Below are 25,304 nucleotides of genomic sequence, written 5' to 3'. Positions count from 1 at the left end.
ATTCAAAACAAGGGAGGGTGGGAAGGGGAAGAATAGAAATCCATTGGATTAGACAAAGGAAAGGGGTGGGGAATAGGAAGGACAATAGAATTAATTGGACATAATTTTCCTAGCCATGTATTTGAATACACAACCAGGGTAATTCCTCATCATTTACCACAAGAATGGGATCTTAGGATAAGTTATACTCTATGTATGTATAGTTAGCCAAAATGCATTCTACTGTCATGTATAACTAAAAAGAATAAATTTAAAAGAAATCTTAAAAAAAAAATAAGTCTTTTCTCAGTGGTTGGCCAAAAGATGGAACAATAACCTATAATTGTCCCAGGGTGATTTTGCCCACGTATTTTAAACGTGTCTTCTAAGGCCAGAAAGAGGTCTGCATAATATTAATCAAAGGCCCAAGACATTAAAATGGGCCAGTTTTGTTTTCATTCCTTTTATCCTGAATATTTCAGTATTCAAGAAGTCTAAGCAGTTTTATATGAAAGTCATCCCTATGAGTTGGAGGTGTTCTAAAGCATACAGTCTTCACGAAGATCCCTTGCTCATGATGGTGTCTCTAGGAAAGGGTGGGGAAGGACTTGCATAGGATTTCTCATCTTTTGTTTTCTCTAGTAGGACAGTTTGCACCTTGGTATGTACCTAAGAGATGCCACTGTGTAGGCTTTAAGCAACTACATATAACAATAGTGATTATAATTTTAGGCATATGATCCATATTTTGCATGAGGTACTTTTGAAAGAACTTTATATGTTTAACTCTTTCAGTCTCTGTAGCAGCTCTTTAAGATAATGTTCAGTTTGCTCATGAGGAATTTGAATCACAGAGAAGCTGAGGAAATTGCTCAAGATCATATAGCTAGTGAATGGCAAAGCTAGAATGTAAAACCAGACCTTCTGCCTTTAAAATTCATAAGTCATCACGAAGTACAGAAAACTAAAACAAATTTACCTGTCCAGGTATTTACGTTAAATTTTAGTTTCGGAAGACGTGAAATGGATGTTTCTAAGTTTTTTTGAAAAATTTCCTTTTCTTCCTCCCTATCCCAGTTAGAAACTCACCTGAATCTTAAGGGATCTTTGGACATGGACTCAGTGGTTTTATTCTCAGCTGCAATATCACTTAAACATTTCCAAATATTAATGTCATATTTTTGGGTAGCATACAATATATAAAACATCATCATATCTTCTTACCTCTTTTCAGTCTTAAAATAGCCCTGTAAGCTGAGCTTTATTAATTATTAATGTTTCCCTCCCCAACCCCCCGCTCTCCTGGGGATCAAACCCAGGGCCTTGTGCATGATAAGCAAACACTTCACCACTGAGCTACATCCCAAATCTTTGCTTTGCTTTATTTCTCAAATAACTATGGTGAGTCTCAGAATAAGTCACGAAAGATTGGTGTTCACACATGTGAAATGGTAGAGTGGGTCAGCTTTCTGTCTTCTGTCTTCTGGTCCAGAACTGATCTGCTGATTCTGTATTTCCTCTCAGATTGTGGGCACTCTTCAGAATTTTGCTGGTATGATTTATCTTTTTTTTAAGCTAGCACATTGGGAAGTCATTATGAAGGGAATTAAAATTTTAATTTGACAAGCCAGTTCTTCTTGCGTTATTCATATTAACTTCTTTGTGAATCTAAACGTTAGCAACCAGTGAAGTATCTCTTATATATAAGTAACAAATCATGAAGTAGCTGCAAAAATGGGTTCTATTATTGTGCATCCACTTCCTGTTAAGTAGAAATTAAGTTCCAAATGGAACCTACATGTTGCTGAGCATGGTGGTACACACCTGTAATCTGAGTGGCTCAGGAGACTGAGACAGGAGGATAGTGAGTTCAAAGCCCGCCTCAGCAATGGCAAGGCACAAAGCAACTCAGTGAGACCCTGTCTCTAAATAAAATACAAAATAGAGCTGGGGATGTGGCTCAGTGGTTGAGTGCCCCAGAGTTCAATTCCTGGTACCCCCCAACAAAAAGATCTTATGTCTTTTTAGCCAGCACCTCATAGTACACATTCACTTTCATCATGGAGACTTTTTGTGTCATTGGAGTTTAGTCACTTTTTTTTTTAAGTTGTATATGGACACAATATCATTATTTATTTTTATGTGGTACTGAGGATCAAACCCGGTGTCTCACATGTGCGACACAAGCACTCTACCACTGAGTCACAACCTCAGCCCTCCAGTCACTTCTTGAGTTAGTATGGAGCCCCCTGAACTCAGCACCCTGGAGTGGAAGGTCTCGACAAGTGGCTTTGGTAATTTTCATGTGACTTCTGTTGTGCCTGTCTATGAGCATTGCTATAGTTTGGATCTGGAATGTCTCCTAAAAGCTGTGTATGGAAGACTTGGTTCCTAGGTTAGCACTGTTGAGAGGTAGGAGATTAGGAGGAGGAGCATAGTGGAAATTAGGTTATTGGGAGCAGTATCTTTAAGGTAATATTGAGATCCAGCCCTTTCCTCTCTCTTTGCTTATTACTACCATGAGGTTAGCAGCTTTGCTACACTACACCCTCTCTGCATGATATTCTGCCTCACTATAGGCCCCAAACAATAGGACTAACTGACTATGGACCCAAAACTTAGAAACCATGGGCCAAAATAAATCTTTCATCTTTTTAAATTGTTTACCTCAAATATTTTGTCACAGTGACAGAAAGTTGACTAACAGGCATCTCATGTATGTGTTCATTTATATGTGTTCTGCATCTCTGTTAGATTTTTTCCATTGCTTCATGGCTTTAGCTGCCTTTTCCATTGGGCCTCATTATGCTTCCTAGAAGCTGTGGTTGATTCAACAAACCAGCCTGGCCACAATTGTTCCCACATGATTAGAGATATTCACAGTATCTTGGTCCTACTGGGGGTGGGGGTGGGGGGACTGTGTTTACCCTCAGCTGTGCTGAATTCAAGATTATCTGTGTTGGGAGGGGTGCAGAGCTCCTGAGCCTCTACACTGCAGATGAGGCCCAGCAAGAGAAAGTACTTCTCACCCTACCTGGGCATGCTCCCTATAAGAGGTCAGACCTCCTTGTTGCCCAATGATGCAATTCCCACTATGACCCCCTTGCCTGCCAGAAAATTATGTTTTTGCCAAACAGAGCTTTGGAACCCTCTAGTTGATGATCACTCCACGTCTCTCTAAAGTCAGATTTTATACTTCCTTAAGAAGCAACACCCCACGAAAAGGTTATTGGGTTTGCAATCCCTGCTTAGGGAAGCCTCACCCATAATCTTTGTACACACAAATTATATTTCCTTAATTTTTAAATTTTCTTTGGTGTTTGACCTAAAACTTATTTAGTGACACATGCTCTTCAAAACTTTCACTTCCTCAGAGAAATAGCATCATCAACATGTTTGTTTTCCTGGCTGTGGAATTTACAGCTGTTTTCTGGTTCTGATGATAAGCCTCATGTGTGCTGGGATCGGATCCCAGGGGTGAGGTCAGCCTTCCTGGCAGGCTTCCAGAGAATTCTGCTTCCATTGAGGGAATACTCAGGCTTCCCGGGAGCTCTGGTTTCTCTTTAACTTATCATCTTTCAGTTTTATCTTCATGGCTCTCACTTCAGGTAACTCCAGCAGTGAAGATCCCTGCCAGCCTCATCTGGCCTGGCCTGAAGTGACCCCCTCAGACTCTTTCATGTTGTACCACTCCCCCTCCCTCCAGACTTCCTCTGTGAGATGAATCCCACCTGATTCAGAGCCAAGGTGGCAGATCTGTAGACATCCCAGGAAAGGACTTGGCCAAGATCACTGTAAAAAGGATTGTTCCTGGCTGGGCACATGGGCAGGCAGCTACTCATTATCTCCTGAACACTTGGGCCAGTGACTTTTGAAGCCCCAGAGAAGGAAAATCCTAAAGAGAGTTTGCTTCCATTGGTCTTTCAGTTTCCAGACCAGCATAGACCCCATGCACAACATTGCTAGAGTCCATCCGCCCTGTGGCTGCACTAAAAGCCACATAACACCAGATGTATTTGAATTTCTTTCAAGTCATTCAAGCCCAAACTCTTCACCAAAACAGACCTGACTCTCAAATAAGGTGGAGCTAATTTTTCTAATGATAGGTCTGAGGGTCCCAGACCTATCTATAAAAACAGGCAGGCAAATGATATTTCTACCTAAGTTGAAAAGGAAGCCATGAAAATAATTAGACATCTTTGGTTTATTCCTCTCATGCTCCAGAACTATGGAAAGTATGTATGAGAGAGAATTATCCCATGATTCCTAGCAGTTGCATCTTAATCTGGGCTACTTGGTATACCTTACCCTATTAGGACCTATGGCCATTGAACTGCCCATCTTCTTGCTTTCTCTTTCCCTTTAGCTAGTTGTTCTGAACAACTTGGACAAATATGACACCCCACCCCAATCCACCCACATTTTGGCCATGGTATAAGCAACTTAAGCTCAGCATCTGTGCGTCATCCTTTCCCCCATGGAATTATATGACCCTCCTGCTCCCTTTTCAACTTTTTCCTTGAAGCTTGCTGAGTTGAGAAAAGATTATACCTTGTGGCCCAGTTAACTTTGTCCTAAAAGGTGAAAGGGAAAATGTGACAAAATTATCCTGAGGACTTAAGGGGAATGCATGCTGAAGTCAGAATGATAAAGCCAGGTCTGACCTCTCTGAGTCTCAACTGGAACAACTCAAGGGCGCTCTATGGCTAGAATGTGATATTGGGGCTGGAAGCTCTGATCATTCACCTGACATGATCACCATTCACTGAACAATCCTGGCATGACGGTAATCTGCAAATTCCTTTCTTTAAAAGGGCACTTATTTTATTTTTTGTTTGTAGATGGACATAATACCTTTATTTATTTATTTTTCATTTTTATGTGGTGCTGAGGATCGAACCCAGTGCCCCACACATGCTGCGCGAATGCTCTACCACTGAGCCACAACCGCAGCCCCAAAGGGCATTTTTATTCTCCATGAAACTGGGTTCAAAAATCAACTTTGATTCTGATGTGGGGCTTACTGTATTTAGAGAAAATATCTGAAATACTGTTCATCGGGTCCATTGGAGACCCTATTTAGATTATATCAAATGATATTTTTCCCAACACTTTTTTAACTTCTTTTCCCTTTTTGGCTTTAAAGACAAAAACCAAACATACCAAGCACCAAGCTTGCAGTTGTTAGGTCCAAGGGTGGTACAGAGTATAGGGGATGTTCCCTTACCTGGCCCCACTCCCTCTGCATTCCCCATCATTCAGCACTTGCAAGTCTGTTGCATTGAGATGTCTTGTTAATCCCTGTGGGTTATAAATTCCTGAAGTCACAGACAGTATCTGAACCAGATAGAATTCACTATGGCAGTGAGTCCCAAAGCAGAGAAGTTGTGTGCCTTGAACAAAGTGGGAGTATTTGTGTCAACTCCTGCAAGGCAGGTGCAGGGAATACACTACTCTATGGAGGCCTCATGCCCCAAGCCCCAGGCCCCTTCCTGTCACCACCACACTGTTCCTCAGGGGTTGCTTTCTTGGTTCAAGGTGGCAGCAAGGGCTCAAGTGTTTGTTAGCTGACCAGTATTCAGTGTGCTCTGCCTCTGAGCATCTAAGCTCTTAAAAGAAAAAAAGAAAAACAAGAATAACAACAACCAAAAACAAAAAACCCACCAATCCCCTCTAGTCTCAAAGAGTAAAAACCTTGATCAGGGATGAGTCCATTATAGATTTGCTTGTGTTCCCATAGCAGCCCTTGACCAGCAGACAGAAGGAGACAGAAGGGTGCCAATTCCAAGGAGATAGGTGGCCTCCTTTCCTAGAAGAGATTCAGATGTTCTCCATATTCTAATGGGTCAGAGCCCCAAACCACTGGACTTCTCACTTCCAGCTTTGCTATTGACATATTGCCTTAGGGAGTAGCCTCAAATGCAATTCTCTTGCAAACTGAATGGAAGCTGTGAATACAGAATCCAGTCCCAGGGCTACAGATGTGGCTCCCTGCATGAGGCCCTAGGTTTGATCTTCAGCACCACAAAAAAGAATCCAGCCCAAATCAGGAATGGGGTAGAGCAATCCTGTAATCCCAGGGACTCTCTCTCTCTCTCTCTCTCTCTCTCTCTCACACACACACACACACACAAAATACACACAGTTACACAGTTCATGGTTAACAAGAACTCCAAACAGTGGGAAATGCTGAATGCATACAGCAGCCTGTGTGACTCTGTTTACCCAGTTTTCCTTAAACTTCTTGGCCACAGAATATTTTTCCTGAGCTCTCCCTTTGGAAACTGTTCTGGATGGATCTGGACCTGCACCTCCAAAGGCACCATGGACACAAATGGAGTGAACAGAGGCACCAATTGCTCTCTTTCTCAGCTCCCCTTGTTTCAGGGTCCTTAACTACTCTGGTTTGTTATTTCCTTAATTATAAGAGGCCGCTTGAGCCAGCTGCTCCTCTGGGTATTTGTTTCTTTGACATCACCCTGAACACCATACCACTGGCCCTGGGCCCTAGCTTTGTCATCTTTTCCTCCCCAGTCTTCTCTGTGATCTTGTCCCTGGGAGGATGCTGTCCCTAAGGAATCCACCTCTCTCCTGCTCTCCTTGGCCCACTGTTAGTCACATGCCCTGACCTGCCATTCTCCTTCTGCATCTCTCTCGTCCTTGGTGTTGTCAGGTTCCCTGGGTGACAGGAGGCTGTTTACCTATTCCTCAGGACACTGTTTCTCCCTTAGGTGCTATGGCAACCTGAATGGCTTGCTTGTGGGTGAGGTAACCTTTGTTTTCCAAATCATAGTCCATTTTACTGAAATCTTGTAGCAGTTCATAATAATTTTTGAAAGATTGTATTTTTTTTTAACAATAGGATTTTTAAAATTATCACCAGCTTTACTTTTTTTTTTTTTTCTAAAATGTGGTTTACTTGCTTCTCACTTAATAACTTCTCAAAGGGCAGAGGGAAAACAATTCCCAAGTATGGGCTGCACCAAGAAAATGTTCCAAGGGAATTATGTACTACCTGGGACTGACATTCCAGGTTGTCATACAGGATTTGCCTTCATCATCAGCTGACACCTATGGAGCTGGTAGAATTAGGATGGAAGGGGTGGTTTCTACTAGATGAGGGGAGAGTGTGCTTCTTTTTCACCTGCGTCCTCCTGAAGGTGCTGTCACTGCTGGTGGGCCCTGGGCATTCAGGGTCATCATAGTGAAGACTAGGTACCTATATTTACTGAATCATGTATCGTGTTTGGTTTTATAAGTTTCCCAAAGTAGAGATCTGCTTTACCATAGAGACTGGAAAAGGTAAATTTGGAGATCAGCAACCAGCTCAGCTTCGCTAGAAATCTGAGCAGCATCTCAGTGAAAGACTTTGAGGTTTGTTGTTTTGTGTTGTTTGCATTTTGCCCAGAGGTCTGCTATGGTTCGGATATGGATGTGGTTTGTCCTCCAAGGGTTTGTGTGCTGGAAGTTTGGTCCCCAATATAATGGTGTTGAGAGGTAGTGGATCTTTAAGATATAGGTCATATGAGAGATGATTAAATCACAGGCGCTACCCTATGATAGGGTTAACGCAGGTTTCAAAGGAGTGGATTAGTTTCCTTGAGAGTGGGTTGCTGCCTTTTGCACATGTCTTACTTCCTCTCTTGCCATATGACCTTTCCTTCTGCATTTAGCTATTTTTCTTTCCTCTTGTCTGCCATGTTATGATGCAGTCAGAAGGCCCTCACCTTGGACTTTCAGCTTGCAAAGATATGAGTTAAGTAAACCTCTTTATAAAGTATTCAGCCTCAGGTATTTTGTTATAACTGTACAAAACTCAATAAGACAGAGATCCTTCTTAAGTAATGCAGCACTTTTCTTGAAAGTTGAGAAGTATTGCCAGGGTGAGAGCAAAGGACCTGAAAGGTGAGTCCACAGTACTCATGTAATGAATGGTACTGTTTGTTTGTGTCCTATATGGGGCCTGCATTCAATGTAGTGTGGATACCTGCTCCTTTCCTATGTTCTTCTGTGAGGCCAACCCATGGCCTAGTCATCTATAGACCCCTTACTTTCTGGGTCACATCTTCCCTCCACTTAGCCTCTTGGGTGAGCTGTTGAACCCACCATCTAAAATTTGTTAGTGGCTGTTCATTTCCTACAAAACAAACCAGCCAAGTGGCACTTAGTAACTGAAAATACCGATTTATGATGATTCATTAATTCTCATACTTCTGTAGGCCTCCTCAGGCCCAGCCAGATGGTACTTGCTTAGGGTCTTTTATATGGCTGCACTGAGATGGTAGTTGAGGCTATGGTCATATAAAGATGTGATGGGCCAGATGTTCATGATGACTCACACATATGGCTGGTCTTTTAAGTCTGCTGTCAGTTCTTCTGAAGCTGCCAAAGGCAGCACCTACATGTGACCTCTTCACATAGCTTGAGTTCTCCCAGCCTAGGGATTGGGTACCAGGAGGAGATTCCCAAGAAACTCAGGTGAAGTTTTAGGACCACTTCTACCACATTCTGTTGGCCAAGCAAGTCACTGATGCCTGCTCAGATTCAAGGGGAAGGCATTAAACTCTACCTTTAGATGCAACTGGAAGGTGACATTGCAGAGAACTTTTGGAATGGAAGATTTGACTGAGGCCATCTTTGGAAAATTTAGTCTGCTTCCCTTCACCTTGGACAACTTCAGGTGACAGTTTAAGCATCTAAGCAAGCCAGGCACAGGTCCTTGGGGGACCAAAGGGAAAAAAAAATCAAATATGTCTTCAATGAAAATGAAAATATTTTTGTTGAGTCCTAATTGGGGAAAAATGTAGAGGCTTAAAATTTAGATTTCATACTTTTTGGGGTAGAAAAATGACATGGAGAAATTTGGCTTCTTTGAAAAATACATGAAATGTACCAAGTGTTCTTCTTTACTTGTGCTTCATGTGTTTAGAGAAACCATTATGCCCGTACATATATGGTCTCATTTCATATTGTCATTGCCCTTGTACAGACAAGGAAACTGAGGGTCAGAGAAGCCCCTGTGTTTTCCAGTTATTGGCAGAGCCAGGACTTAACGTTGCTCCATTTTGTGCAGAGCTTTGTTTGTGCAACTGACAGGACATCCCCCCGCCCCCCCCACCACTGCTCTTGTTTCTAGAAATTCTAAAACAGGGCTTTCATACCTCTGCTTCTACTTATTGTGTTTCTTCTCTTGGAAACTCTGTTCCTCTACATGTACTGAGTTAGCCTGCTTTTCTGTTATTATAACAAAGTATCCAAGGTTAGGTAACTTTGAAAGAAAAGAGTTTTTTCAGTTTATAGTTTTGGAGGCTAAAAGTTCAAATAGCATGTCCCTCATGGTAGATGTGCAAGAGGGAGCAATCATGTGATGAGACAGGAAGCCAGAGGAGCTTGTGACTAGCCAGCTCTCTTGCAAGAACTAACTCAGGGTCCCACAAGAACTACCTTAATCTTTTCCCAGAGTAGTACCTCATCAGGACCAAATTACCTCCCACTAGGTCCTACCTCATAAAGATCCTGCCACCTCACACTTCAGCATACTGGTAATACACGAGCTCTGGGTGGCAAGCCACATCCAAATCAGCACATACCTTCTTCAACTCCCAGCTCATGGTCACCTTCAGGGCTTAGCCCACCAAGTCTGGTAGGTCTCCCAGTGACGGAATCTTCTCTGTCCCACAGCACCACACTCTTCCCACATGAATGTTTTACGATTGTCTCTCCCACTAGGCTGTAAGCCCTCAGGGTCTTTTCCCTTGCTGTAAATGTGAATTATGATTAAATGTGAACTCATCCTTGAGAACTCATATGTCACCTCCACTCTTCCCTGAGACCTGCACTTCTACTATTCTGGCAGGATTCAATCCCTCCACTCTTTCAAAGCAGCACTTCAAGAAAAATAGATCACCAGTAAATCAGCACTAAAATTGTGCCAGGAATTTGATATATAAACTCCAAAGTGTAATATATGTGTATATGTGTGTGTGTGTGTGTGTGTGTGTGCGCGCGCGCGCGTATGTTAGTATATGTATATATTTTGTGTTTATTGTAAAGGCATGAGTGAGAGAGAGAGATGGAGCTCATATGGTGTCAGATTTAATCCAGATCTCCTACCAGCATTAATGTAGGTAATTCATAATAATAATAGCTACCATAAATAGTTGCTAACTGTCATACAGTGTGGGCAGAACATCTTTAAAATCAAAGATAAAAAACAATATGCTGTCTTAGTCACATTTTTTTGAACCTGCACACACCTTTTCAGGTGAGAGGTTGTTCTTATGAAGAGACTAGATAGAACCAGAAATGATAATATAAGACTCTAGATTGGTCACCAGTCATGAAGCAGAGATTGTTATGTTACTCAGATTGTACCTTTTGCATTCTGAATGCAATATCTTTTATTTTGTTTTGTTTTGATTTCTTTTATAGTACTGTGGTGGAACCCAGGTCCTCATGCATGCTAAGCAAGGGCTGTAACATTGAGGTACACCCCTAGCCGCTTCCACATCCTTTCTGACAGTGTGTGTTCATCTTATGGACATGAATAGAAGTTTTCACAAATAAATAAATTAGAAAGTTAAGACCTGCCTGGGTTAAACAACATTCCATAGGTTTATTTTTAATGCACTGTGAATTCCTGAGAACTACAAAAGCACAAAAGCTTCACAGATGAATGTATCATTCTTGTGCCCTGACTTGGAGAATTCTTGTCTTTCTAATTTTGAGTATAAATTGTGTATCACTTATCTGAAGTTCTTGGGACAAATTGTTTTAGTTTATTTTTGGAATATTTGCATAGGTATAAATAGATAGTTTAGGATGGGACTCAAGTATAAACACAGAATCATTTGTTTCATATTCATCTTATTCTCATAACAAAAAGGTTTTTTACATAACATTCTTGGTAATTATGTGCATTAAACAAAGTTTCACACTGTGGAATTTTGCACTTGTGGCATTATATGAGCACTTTAAAATTTTGGGGTTTTAGATCTATCTGATCTTCATATTAGGGATATTAATTTTAATTTCATGGCACCTCAAAGCATCTTAAAGCTATGGTTATAATTAATTCAAACACTTAATTTTTACTGAGAAGAACACCCAAACTCATTCAACCACAAATGCCCTCTGTTGGATTCTTCTCACAAAGCTCTTTCCTAGAAAGATATTTGTCACTTACCTGTGAGGTGACTTGTGTATCAAACAGAATGCACACAAGGCCAATACAGCAATTGCACTTGGTGAATGGGGATTGGAGGCAAGTATACTTGGGTTCAGATTATTTTTTTCAATTATGCAGCTTATTTGCTTAATGATTTAGGGCAATTTAAAAACACACAATGATGTATATCTCATAGAGTTACAGTTACTAATGTATGAAGAGCTTTGCATAAAATCCTGGTTACACTTCCTTGAGTGACTAGTCAAAACAGGAAATATAAGTAGGTTTGGACAAAGAAATTAAATGACAAATAGTTCTTTATGAAGTTTTATTCCCATTTTCCTCTTTTTAATAATTTTGCGATTATTTCTTGAGTCAGGATTGTTTTATATGAAATTCTTTGAAACACGGATGTGTCATTTATTTTGTATGTATTTGACCAAAAATAGTTTGTTTATTGTTTATAATCAATGTTTATTATATTTAATTGAAAGTTTTTATGTTATGTTTGACTACCTGTATATAATGCAACAAAATATTTTACCAATTATTAATTTATAGAGAATGTTGTTAGTACATTACAAAATGACAAACAATTGAATCTCATTATTTGTGGGAATTATGTTCTCTAAATTCACGGCCAATACTGAATTGTTGTTCCTGGGGGAGGAGGGTGGAGAGTTAGATTCCTGTGACTCTGCTCAGAACATTTTTGTCAACCTGTTGTGTAACAGCTTTAAAAATTTTTTTTTTTCTGTTTAAAAATACTTTATTTAATGTATATTGTTGATTTGCTAACATTGAACTCATGGTTATAATCACTTCAATTCACACTTACATGAAGCTTATCTAAAGTACATGTTTTATCCATAACGCACACCACAGCCTTGTGCTCAGGAGTGATAGTTCCACAGCACTACTGCACCATACTTGGAAGTTATTTTAAACAGTGAAATCACACACAGGCATGCACAAGTTCAAAAAAAAGGTAGCTACTATAATGGATATATTTGTTTACAGCCTGAGAGCTGAATTAGGGGGGTAGAGCAAACCTCATTTGTCTTCAGTTAGGTACAGGCACATTAGAACTCAACTTTTTTTTTTTTTTTTTTTTTTTGGTACTGGGGATTGAACCCAGGGGCACCTAACCATTGAGCAACATTCAAGCCCTTTTTTATATTTTATTTAGAGTCAGGGTCTCACTAAGTTGCTGAGGCTGGCTTTGAACTTGTGATCCTCCTGCCTCAGACTCTCGAGCCACTGGGATTACAGGCATGCACCACTGTGCACGGCTCAGATATTTTTTTAACATGTGCATGTCCATGAATAAAAAGTGCTTTGAGTCGTTACTTGGTGATTACAGACGAATTTTAGTAAATGGGCAAAGTCACAAGTGATGAAGTTATGTCGTAATGCTCATCAAAATTAAATGTCATAGTATATCGAGAATTTATATTCACCACTGTGGAAGCTGCATTTCTCATCCATTGAGCAACTCTAACTGTATTAACATTAATTAATGATGTGGTCCTCTGTATTGGTGTTAATTACTCACTAGCCTAATGTGTTGGTAGAAGGAAAAGGAGGCTGAAGGGATGAGCATACCTGAGTGGGCCAATGTGGGGGGTCTTATTTCTTTGTATGTGTTCACTTTTACTTGATCTGAGCTCAGTCTCAAGGAGGAATCATGCTATTTCAATTTCAAAGCACTTGCCAAAAATAAATAAAAACATACATAAATAAGTTTTTTTTTTTTTAAGTTGTTGTTGGGGTTGCAGGGTTTGGTGTAAAGATGCTGTTCCCCCAATGTGGTATGAATCAGGATAGAAAGTGAGCTCCAGGGAGCCCATGGATTGAGAGCCAGTTGCCCAGAGAAGAAAGGATCAGAGGAACAATTAATCCATAGCTCAACCTGAATAGCCCTCAGAAAGCAAATTACTGTGATTAGAGAAGAATTTCTTCCAGGTCGCTGTCTTCAGTCTTCACTAGCTGCCTGAGGAGATTCTGCTGTGGAAATGCCCAGCATGTGTTACTAAGTGCACACAACCCCCCACCCCCACCCCCCCACCCCCGTGGCTCCCAGTGGGCCTGGTTGCCTTTACTGTGGCTCTGATTAGTGGCCCTGAGGTCCCAAGGCGAAGGTGGCCTGCAGTGAGAAGTTGTGAGGTACAGCTCACCCTGGGTGGATCAGAGAGAAAACAGGGGAAGGGGATGATGTGCGTGAGGGTTGAAGCCAGGAGTCAGATTTAGCAATAATTTTAGACATTGTTAATGTAGTTCAGCCCTGTTGTGAGATTTTCTTTTTTTTTCTGTTTTCTTTTTTGGTCCTGTTAGAACCATATTTTTTTTTTCCTGGTAGTCATGAAAAGTGATATTTTGGTGGTGATATTATATTGCTTTGAGATTGAAACAATAGCAGTACATCAATGGAAGTAATTCCATTTGTTCCAGATTAATAATAGCTAATGATTATTGAATACTTCCTATGGTCAGGCAGTTTTATAAATACTTCATGCATGTTATCTCATTTAATCAGCTTCCCCCTTGTTATAATTTGGATCTTGAATGTCTTCTAGAGGCCCGTGTGTTAAAGGATTGATGCTGGAGCCTGTAAGAGGTGGGACCCAGTGGGAAGTGTTTAAGTTGTGAAGAGCATGCTCTTGAAGGAGACAGTGGAACTCTGGGCCCCCTCCTTGCTGTCTTTCCTTCCTGGCCATAAGGGGAACAGTTTTGCTCTGCTGTATGCTGCCAGTATTATGCACTGCCTCATGGCGTATGTATCATGGACAGGAACCCCGCCAGCTGTAAACCAAAATAAACCTTTTCTCTTTATAAATTGATTACCTCAGGAATTTTGTTATAATACCTGTACTTTGGCTCTGCTTGTGGCCCTGAAGTCCCAAGGCTCCTCCAACAAGTTAGGTACTCTCATACCCACTTGACTAAGTCATAAGTAATCCCATGATTAACAGAATTAGGTGAATTCTGCACTCCCAGCCACATCCCATTGAATTATAATGCAGCACATTTGGTTTATTGGGTCAGGTTTTCAGATTATAGATTCAGAGTTCAAAAGCAGCATACCAGCATTGTATGTAACTCTGGGGCAACTCCTCAGGCATTCAGGGACTGAGGAGGTAGAACGATGAGCCTGGATTCTTTGTTCTCAAGGAGCTCTCGGTCTTGGGAGAGTGGAAATGGTAAGAAAGAGGTAGAAGACAGCCCATTCCACACAGGGATATAAAGTGAGGACTCTAGGCTATAGGAGAATTTGGAAGATGGCATTGGAATTGGCAGGGGAGTCAGAGAGAAATGGGGAAAGATGTCTAAAGTGTGATAGGTCTAGAATGCTTTCCAGAATCATGTTGATCCTCTACAGTCAGGGTTAGCCAGGACTTGAGCAACAGCCATGGATGGAGCTTGCCTGCCAGTGTCATTGCCTCCATTCCATCAGGTGCTGCCACTGTGGGGATCTGCAAGTGTGACTAAGGGTCTGATGTCGAGTGAGGACGTGAGCTCCACAAGTTTCACTTCAAACTTCAGCAGTCAGTTACCCTGTGCGTGGGTGCATGCTCCTGGACTGGTGCACATGGCCTCCCAGCACCTGCCCAACACTGCCATTAGTGTTAACCTTGCATAGACATTATCACCTTCCCATTTAAAGGGCTAAAATTCAGCATAGAACATTTGGCAGTGAAACCATTCTTCTTCTTTTTTTTTTCTCCCCTTTGATCTTTTGTTTTGTTTTTCAAAGTGCCATGATTCAAAGGATGTCTTCCTTGTGTCTGAAACAGAAGAGTCATGTGGGATGAGGGTATGAGGCCTGAATAGGAACAGCCTCTGGGAGCATGTGTGTCTGTTGGATGGCTATCCTGGGCAGTGCCTTTCTATCCTGTACCCCCTTGAATGTGCTCGTGAGGCATGATACCATCTTTGTGAGGAGGGGGAGACAGAAGCACCTCTTCACTGGATTCCTTGAAGCAATAGCTGAACATGCTTTGCGGTCAGCTCATTTCCCTCTTCTCTCTGTTCCATCTCTGCCACCCTCTACCACCCAATAGAGAGAGCAGTTTTTCACTTCCCAAAGAAATTGGGAAATGGTTGTAATAAAGTCATACCATAGATCCCAAGACTCTTGAAGGTAGTGAATTTATGGGCAATTGATGCTAGTGTTCCAGTGTGATTCTTCAGCTTCTCTGTTATCCTGCCTGCGGGGGTTGGGGGGGATTAATGACCTGTCATGCAAAGATTATGACAGAAAAGTAATCTTTGATGATGTGGCCTCCTGCTGCTAAAGTAAATGAGTAATATTTTAAAGTATCCACTTTTTTTAAACATCAAAATACTGTCCTTTATTTGATTTTTTTTCCCTTTTGTCTTCATGTGAAGAGAAGAAAGCCAGCTAAAAATAACTGATAATTTTTTACATAGCAGTTTTCCAGCAGGTGCCAAGAGATGTACAGATTCTGTGATGGGTAGATCAGCTCTTCATTGGGCACTAAGGGAAGAAGTGAGGGTGTCAGCAATGATGCAAGAAGGACCTTTTGATTGTATTTCACTTACTTTCAGGAGGACACTATTTACTTCCCATGATCTTACCTCCTTACTGCCCATGCCTTACTGTGTTTTGTCAGGTTCTGTTATATTATATGCGAGAAGGATTTCTGGTTTTTTACTCTGTGTGGCATTTAGGATTCTTTCTTCAAGAAATAAAAAAAAAAAAATGAAAAACAAAAAACAAACCCATATCACACTGGCTTTAGTGATAAAATGAATTTATTGGCTTATGTCGCTGAAAAATCCAAAAGCATATAGCTTCAGTTAGGTTTGATGCAGCTACTCCATAGTGACCACAGACCTGATTTTTTTCTTCTACAGGTATGGCCCCCGCAGTGGTTCCCCTACCACCTCCCCATACCAAGAATGGCTCTCCTTATAATCCCCAAATGGCTGGCAGAAGCTTTTAGGGTTATATCTATAAGTCCAGTGTCCACATGCACATGGGAGAGTCTCAGAAAATCTTTTGTCTTCCAGTCTGTGAAAGGTCCTACTTAGGTTATGTGCTTATCTTTGGATCAGAAGAACATGGTACACTGATGGCTTAGTCTGGGTCACATGATCCATGTCTATAGTTGCATGTGTGCGCCCTTGTGTGTGTTGAGGGGTGGGGGTGTCAGCTGCACCACAACCACATAGATCCAGAAATAGATATTGTTGGGAAGGGAAGAGAGTTGAGAGATCATTCGGAGAAATAACTAACAAAACTTTTTTTGTGAATAAAATGATATACTCTTTTTTTTTTTTAAATTCAAGGTGTTTCAAGTGATTAATATTGGTACTACAAATACATCTCCAAAGTCAGGACCTTCTGTTTTCTACCAGTTCCCTCATCTCAGTTGCCTTTTATCCTAGCTCTGAGACTAGACATACAGGACAAGTGTTTCTTGGAAATGAGGTTGGATCAGAGAGCAATTTCGTACTGTACCAGGTCTGATATGGGATGGGAAGGAGGAGAATACGGAGGTATCAACATTATTACCTATTCAATAAAATATACTGTAAGAAAATAAATTTTTCCTTGTACCATTATACATAAAAACAAGTGTAATAAAATCACAATATGAAATTATTTTAATTTTTCATCATTTGAGCATTCCATGTCACATTTCTGTTCCCTCCCAATGCCATATCTGTGCTGAAATCTCATTTTTTAGTAAACCATCAAAACATTCTATCTTCTCTTTTCAGTGGACAGTTTGCAGTGGTGAAGAAATGCCGTGAGAAAAGCACTGGTCTGCAGTATGCTGCCAAGTTCATTAAGAAAAGGAGGACCAAGTCTAGCCGGCGTGGCGTGAGCCGCGAGGACATTGAGCGGGAGGTCAGCATCCTGAAGGAGATCCAGCACCCCAACGTTATCACCCTGCATGAGGTCTATGAGAACAAGACAGATGTCATTCTGATCCTGGAACTGTGAGTTCTGTCCATGTTGGGTGGGAGAGAGGGTGTGGCTGGGGGAGCTCCAGCTTCTTTCCAGCTGGACAAGGCAGTGGGGCGCCCTGGAGCTGCATGGGAAATGGATTCTGCTGCACTGTGTTAGAGAACAAGTGAGCTGCCTGGCTTGAGACTTGGCTACACATATCTGGAAGAACTTCTAAGGAGCAGCTTTCATTAATGAGGATCCACTGGATTTGCAAGAGGGTCACCCATTCTTAGGCTTTTCCATTTATCTAACTGTTCCTCTACATTTGTCATGAGCATTTTCCATTATATTTCAAGCATAGATCCTTTTTCCTCTGTTCCTGTCTTCCCCGTTTCTCTCCCCTTCCTGTGTTCTCTTTCCTCCCCCCTTCCTGTATGTTGTACATACAAACACACAACCCATTTTTAACTGTTGGAACTGTCAACACTAATTATACGAATGGGTGAAACTGAACCAGAATCACTCGCATTTGATTATAGGATTTGTTTTTAAGCTATGTTGCTGATTTTCTTAGGCAAGCTCTGCCCATTGGATGTTATTACAGGCAACTTACGGTAGCTCATTGTTCTGTGGTGTTTCTAGTCTCCATCTCTGTCCCTCTCTGTCTTCCTGTCTAAGTTGCTGTGTGGGGGGCCCCATTGTTTGTCACTGAGTCCAGGAGCACCTCTTGGTAGGAGAGAAGCAGCCAACCAAGGGCACCAGCTGGATCTCTCTGTAGGCTCTCGAGATTGAGGCACAACATGAGTTCTCTGAGGGAAGAGGAATGCATGGAGCAAAGGAAGATTTTGTGATAAACCCACCCTGAGTGGTTCAGCCATGGAGGGAATTTCCATCCATGTCCTAGGAGACACTTGAGCTTATATTTGCCTGTCTGCCAGCCCAACGGCTTCCATTCTTTTTGTATCTCTGATTTTTTTTCTCCCTCTCTTCCCTTTCCCTCCCTTTTCTACCCCTTCCCTCCTCTATCCACCTGCTTTTTCTTCCTTCCTTCTTTCTCCCCCCTTTCTTTCTCTTCCCCTTTCTCCTCCCTCTCCTGGGCTCAAATGACCCTCCTGCCTCAGCCTCCTGAGTATCTGGGATTATAGGCATGGCCACTCAGCCTGGATAATTTTCACTGAGGCTTTGTTTTTGGATGGGGGGTACTAGGGATTGAACATAGGGGTGCTTTACCCCTGAGCTTCATCCCAGTCCTTTTGATTTTGAAACAGGGTCTTGCTGAATTGTTGAGGGTCTTGCTAAATGGCTGAGGCTGACCTCCTGGATCACTGGGGTTATATGTGTGTGTCAGCATAATTCTCACTGATTTTTTAAAGCCAGGGAAGGAAGTGAAAGGTTTACATGGTGGTTAGCTCACCCCCTGGCGCCATACTGCAGGTACTGGTGGTCCCCACAGCTTTTTGTCTCATCTCTGGATTTTGGGCACAGCCCCAAATGGGTTTCAGCCACAGATTTCTTACCTATAGAAGCGGTTAATAACATCTACCTGAAAAGTTATTTTGGGAGGTGAACGAGATAAGAATTTTCAAATATTAACCACATTGCTGATTCATAGATGTGTTTTATGCCTGTTTCTTTTCTTCCTTCCTTTAGACCAGAAGTTCTCAACCTTGTCACTACTAACATTTTGGGTTGGATTATTCTTGTGCATTGTACAGCATTTAGCAACATTTGTGGTTTCTATGTGCTGGTGCCAGTTGCACCTCTTCCTCTCCTTGCCCATTGTGACAAGCAAAAATTAAAAAATGTATGCAGAAAATGTCACATGTCCCCTGGGAACAAGACCCCCTTTCAGAACCTCAGCTTTAAAGGAAAGATTCGGCTTGAAGGAGACAGGAGACTAGGGGCCTGCTTTGGGTACACAGAAGAAAAGGGACACATCCCGTTGTAATCTTTACTGTGGCTTTATATGGCTTCTGGGAGGCCATGGGCTTATTAAACTTGAGGACTGGGGACCAGACAGAACTGAGCTAACCAGGGCAAATCCTTTTGTGTCTTGAAGCTGAATTTCCCTTCTTTAAGGCTTTGTTGAAAGAGATCATGAATAGTGCCTGGAAACAGAAGCATCACAATTCATCACTGTTTTGCCTTTTCAAAGAATTCCCTGGTTGTAATCAGTGGCTTCAGAATATCTTGTGTCTTCTTTTCACACTAAAATATGTAAAAGATGCCTGTGTGTCACTGCCCTTCTTGTGCCCACTGGGTGTGTATGTTCTGAATTACACTTCTGTTAACTGAACCCATTTTGTGGATATTTTCCTCTAGGTACATTTACCCTATGCATAAATTGGATGACATAGGATTCTCTTTTTTACCATTTGATATAATTTTTAAAAATTTATCATGTAATGTATGATATTGGAGGAAGGTTGTATAATTCTATGCAGGTTAAGAAATGTAGGTCATATAATCACCACTCCAATGAGGATAAAGCACTTTTCCTCACCCTAATTGCTCCAGCATCCCTTGTGCTATTTTAGTCACTTCTAAGTCTTGTACTCCCTAACCCCAGCAACCACCAAGCTGGTCTTCATCACTAGCGTTTTTTTATTTTGTTTTGTTTTGAAAATGTCAAGTAATAAAACCGTTTAGTATATAACATTTGAGACTGGCTCCTTGGACTCAGCATAATTTTTTATTTTTATTTTTTGATGGTATTGAGGATTGAACCCAGAGGGATAGAGGCATTCTACCTCTGAGCTACATCCCTATCTTTTTTTAAAAAAATAAAGTTATTTTGAGCAGGGTTTTGCTAAGTTGCTGAGGCTGGCCTTGAACTTGCAATTCTCCTGCCTTCGCCTCTGGAGCCACTGGGATTACAGACATGTACACTGCCACACCCAGTTGATTCAGCATCATGCTTTGAGATCTGTATGTATCTCATTCCTTTTTATTGTTGAATAGTATTCTATGATATGGATGCCTCTTTGCCTATCTACCCATTAACAGCTATTTGGGTTGTTTCTAGTATTTGGTGATTATGAATAAAACTATTAGAACCATTCTCATAGATCTGTGTTGTGAACATATGATTTTATTTCTCTTGGGTAAATATTTAGAGGTAGGATTGCTAGATCCCATGAAAAGTATATATTAATATTGTAAGAAACCAGCAAACTGTTTTCAAAAGTGACTGTATCATTTTACAATCCCTTCAGCAATGGATAAGAGTACTTGTTGCTCTGATAGCCCTTGACAGTGTCAAAAAAATATGATTTATATCTGAGTTACATCTTTTTATCTATATTATATATATATCTTTTTATCTCTCTATATATTCTTTCTTTCTATCTATCTATCTATCTATCTATCTAGTTATAGGGATTCTAACAGGTGTATGACTGTGTACAAGTTTACCTGCTCACTGTGATGACCTTGAACAAAGGTTGTGGGAGCTCACCAGGAGCAACAGTAATTTGGGAGTGGGCAGAAGAGGTCTTCCTCACAGAATTCAGCACATTCTTGATTACTTGTTCTCTGTAAATCCCAGCAACTCTTGTGAGTTGATTGTTTTTTCTCTTTACCCGCCAGGCATGCACAGGGATGAGATGGTTACTCTTATGTGTCATCTTGTCTGGGCCATGGACTGCTGAGGTATTTGGCCAAACATTGTTCTGAGTGTTTGCCAGAGGGTATTTCTGGATGAGGAACATTTAAATTAATAGACTGAGTAAATATGTAAAAATAACATTATCTTTTATAAATATATATTTATAATAATATAATTCATAAATAAATAATTATGCTATACAATTCTATAATTCATATACATAAAATTTTGTGCGTAAACATAGTTATGTACATAACTTATAGACACATGATTTATATGTATGTGTATACATAATATACATAATGTGGAATATAATATGTAATATATTGTTTATACATTATATAATAATATGCATTATGTATGTGTATATATTTATATCTTAAATTGTTTCTGTTTCTTTGGAGAATTCTAATACATTGGTGCTAAATATCAAAGAGGTAATGTACCTTTTTTATTATCCCAGAATCCTGTCTATTCACATTTCCATGAAGAGTTGTTTTAAAAAGTTTTTAATAGATAATTCAAACTATGAAGTCTGTCCAAAAGAAGTGATTATCTTTGAGAAAATTATCATTTTTCTAAAATTTTAATAGCTTTAAAGGAAGCTTTTGGTCTTCATTGATAGGTGCCATCTGCTCTTTTATTTCTAAAGAATTCTGAAATATGGGTGGTTAAGAAGAGAATAAAAATTAAGAATTTGTCAGAAAGTAACCCTGTGACTTAAATTGCCATTTATCAGCACCCTTTACATCAATATCATTTTGTCCCCCATGGTACTGGGAATTGAACACAGGGGTGTTTTGTCACTGAGCTACATCTTTTTATTTTTTAGTTTTTTATTCTTTTTTGTTTTATCACTTATTTATTTATTTTTATTCTATTTTATTTTATATCTTTTTATTTTATTTATTTTATTTTTTATTTTGATATGAAGTCCAGATAAGTTGCTGAGGCTGGCCTTGAAATTGTGATCCTCCTGCCTCAGCTTCCTGAATCATTAGCATTATAGGTATGCACCACTATGCCTGATCAGCAATCTTTAAATGGGTCTTTATTTTGGATTTATTGCTTTGGTATGAACTCCATGTCAAGTCCAGCTTCTTTGAGGCTTATTAATGAAGTGTGTTCCCTCATTGAGACCTTGTTCCTGCCTCCTCCTGTATGTGATGAGTTCTCTCCTTGAATCCCAAGCATATCTTTGCCACTGAGACAGAGATCTCAGACTACCATTCCACTGTTTCCTGAACTGCTTCCTGGACCTGAAAATATATATTTGTGGTCCCATATGCAGATACTATTTCTTGTTCGTTTTTAAGGCATAGTTGTCAAATACTAGAGGCCAGGATTCTAGGCCCTTTAAAATTATTGTAAGCCTGAATTTGCCTTCAAAGCGATAAGTTTTCTCCCTACTTGCTTCACTGGAAAGTCAGTTGTTCTCAGTGGATTTGCTGTTGCAGCTCAGCATAGCATAAACATGAAGGAGGCATACACGATGTCTCAACATCACAATTTCATCTCCTCCACATTCTATTGTTCCCTAATGAAGTCATGCAGATATAAAAATCTCACCTTCTTGTGTTGCTGCCTGCCCACATGTCATTGTGCGGGTAAGCCACTACCAAACTTTGATCTTCAGAGCTTGAGTCATTTCATAATTGCCTTGTCACCTGGAAAAGAGAAGACAAACTTAAAGAACTTAAAGTCAATGTTATTTCTTTTCTAAGTGTGGGGCAATGTTCTCTAAGCTTCTAGTATTCTTTTCCTAACCTTGCTGCTCAGAAGTAGCTGTGCATTTTGTTCCATGGATGGCGTTGTACTTTTCTTTTAGCTCTTTCCCTATCCAGCTACTGTTCAAACCCAATAGCCTTTAGGGACCAGGGTGGCAATGTAAAATGACCATGGTTGGTCTCCATAGCACCTCAGTGTCAGGGAGACATCAGGGAATTGTGGAGATGGCTGAATGTAATCCTCATGCCCAATCTCAAAGGGACAGCTAACAATTAGTTGATTGTGGAATTTTAGATCCAGTATTGCCAAATCTTTCATTTTTTTTTCAAGAGAAGCCTGTAATTTAGGTTTTCAATGATGGCAATCAGCTTATGGTATTTAAAAGAGAACAAAATAAAATGTTATCTGAAGGCCATGTGAGCCTGCAACTTTCAGAGTCAGCCTGTTTCATATAAGTGATAATATAATTAGTTCATCGTCATCCTAGGAGAAGCAACAAGAGGCAAGTGCCATCAGAGATGGCCCCAAAGGGCTAGTGATTCAGCTGGAAGGGCATGATGCACACTTAGCATTATAAAATGAGTTTTAAAAATATCCAGAATGGTTTAAAATGGTGGTTCTCAAATATTAGCAAATTGGTCCTCCTGGAGGGCTTCTTAAATTTTTTTTAAGCTATCTTCTCAGAGTTTCAAGGTAGGACCCACAAATTTGTGTTTTTTTTTTTTAAACAGATTCCTAGGTGCTCCTGCTACTGCTGCTGGTCTGGGGTTCACTTTTTGATATGCTGTTAAATGTTGATTGTGTCCCTCTGAACTATGTTGAAGTCTGTCTTCTCCTACCTCAGAATGTGACCTTAGTTGGAAGCATAGTTGTTGCAAATGAGACTAGTTACGATGAGATCATACTGGAGTAGAGCAGGACCCTAGTCTAGTCCGACTGGTGTCCTTATAAAAAGACCCTGTGAAACAGATACAGGGGAATGCCTCTGGCAGACAGGAGACTGAAGTGAGGCATCAACCAGCAAAGGAATACCTGAGTCTATAGGAATTAGATTCCCCCTCAGATCCCGCAACACCTTAATTTTGTACTTCTGGTCTTCAAAGTATGACATAATAATTGTTGTTTTAAGCCACCTTGTTTGTGGTACTTTGTTACACCAGGCCCAGGAAACTGAACAGAAGTACTGGTTGAACTGTTTCTAACGGTTACTAGAGTAGGGGCCTACTTACGTGTTAATCTAGTCTTTTGTAAGTTAATGTGTTAGTCAACGTTTGGTTGTTGTGACCAAAATACCTGACAAGAACAACTTAGAGGATGAAAAGTTTATTTTGGTTCATGGTTTCACAGATCTCAAATCTATGGAGGGCCAGCTTCATTGCTCTGGGCCCAAGGAGGGGAGGAACATCATGGTGGAAGGGTGTGGTGGAGGAAAGGTGCTCAACTCAACATAGCTGGGAAGCAGAGTTGGGGAGCAGGGGAAGAGTACATAGAGAAGATGTACTTTTCCAGGGCACATCCCCGATGACCCATCTCCAGTCATTTTCTGTCTGCTTACATTTACCACCCAGTCAGTCCACTTAAACTAGGATGAACTGATTAGGTTACAGCTCTAACAATCCAAATATTTCACCTCTGAACATTCCTGCATTAACTTAGGAGCTTTTGGGGGACACCTCATATCCAAACCATAACAGCTACTTAAAAACAAAACACCGTCAGTAGGTGATAACACCATCAGTAGGTCACTGCAAATAAACCTTGCTCAGGCAGGAAGCTGGGCAGAGAACGATTGGAGAGGGGCAGGAGGTTCAGGATCTAGCATAAGGAAGAAAGGGACAACACACAATCATGGCCTCTTTCAGGATGGTTACCTTACTAGCTTTGAATCACCTGCCTGAAAGGTTACCAGGTAAAGATTTAGAAAGCAAAAGTGGCAAAATGCCTAATAATAATTGACATGATGGTCCATTACAAGAAATCAAGACAGTTTGGTTCTCTAATTCTTAATTTTCCCCTTATTGGTTCTTTTTTCAATGTTAAGGCACATTTTTACAACAAAGTAACCCTGTTTAGGACTTTCTCTCCCTTTCTCCATGTCTCCCTACCTTCCTTTCCAGGAGTTTCCACTTAATGTATTCTGGTATGGTTGTAGTCAAATTCAGGACATTGCATCATTTTTTTTTTTTTAATTTATAAAGGTAAATTTTATTAATTTTTTTTATTGTAGAAAAGAATGCCCCACATAAATTCTACCATCTTAATCATGTTTAAGTGTGCAATGTAGCAATGTTAGCTGTATGTACTCTGTTGTGCAACAGATTTCTAAACTTTTTCATCTTGACAAACTTAAATGCTATCCCTATTGAATAACAATTCTTCTTTTTTAGCTCTCTTTCTGATTCCAGCTAAGTTAATAATTTCTAGGATTCAATTTCTTCATCACAAATAACTGCTAAGTTGTACTCTTACTTATTTGTGAATGCTAGATCGTTTCATGCAGGATCATTATTCAGTTGGCTCATTCTGTGTTTCTTAGTCAAACTGAGATGCAGAATAATCAGAATGTGATCATGAATTCTGTTCATTGTATATCAGCATGGTGCATGATGTAAAGGAATATGTGGTGGCCTGGTCAGCAAATTGAGAACTACAGGAGCCTTTTAGGAAACAAATGTAGTGATTAAAATGATGGTTCCTACACATGGTAGAAGTGGCACAAGTTGTAAGAAGCAGAGTGTGGTGGCAGGGACCTAAGTGAAGCCAATAATGAGGTGTATCTGAGGCCCAGGCCTTCTAGTCACGTAGTTCTCCACTTCTCTTGTGGTGCCCACAAAACACAAAAGCATCTAGGGGCTTCTTCAGTGCTTCTTTGCTGGCACATTTGTTCTCTCCACTCAGCTCTT

The 25,304-nt window shown here is 40.5% G+C and overlaps 1 protein-coding gene across 4 annotated transcripts in view; it reads left to right on the top strand.

Annotated features, from left to right (window-relative positions):
• Positions 1–25,304, top strand: part of Dapk1 (death associated protein kinase 1) — a 187,222-nt gene that overhangs the window by 78,538 nt on the left and 83,380 nt on the right. For 3 of the 4 annotated variants that reach the window (XM_027923110.2, XM_071600485.1, XM_071600486.1), the window contains exon 3: positions 16,895–17,116. In XM_027923110.2, coding sequence (XP_027778911.1) covers positions 16,895–17,116 — 222 coding nt within the window. Of the gene's footprint in view, positions 1–16,894; positions 17,117–20,698; positions 20,718–25,304 lie in introns of those variants that run through there. The other variant, XM_071600487.1, reaches the window with a different exon arrangement.

The sequence above is a fragment of the Marmota flaviventris genome, chromosome 13 (genome assembly GCF_047511675.1).
Source record: "Marmota flaviventris isolate mMarFla1 chromosome 13, mMarFla1.hap1, whole genome shotgun sequence".
Taxonomy (NCBI): Eukaryota; Metazoa; Chordata; class Mammalia; order Rodentia; family Sciuridae; genus Marmota; species Marmota flaviventris.
The sequence above is the reverse complement of the archived record's forward strand: the minus strand, read 5'-3'. Positions and strand labels throughout refer to the sequence as shown.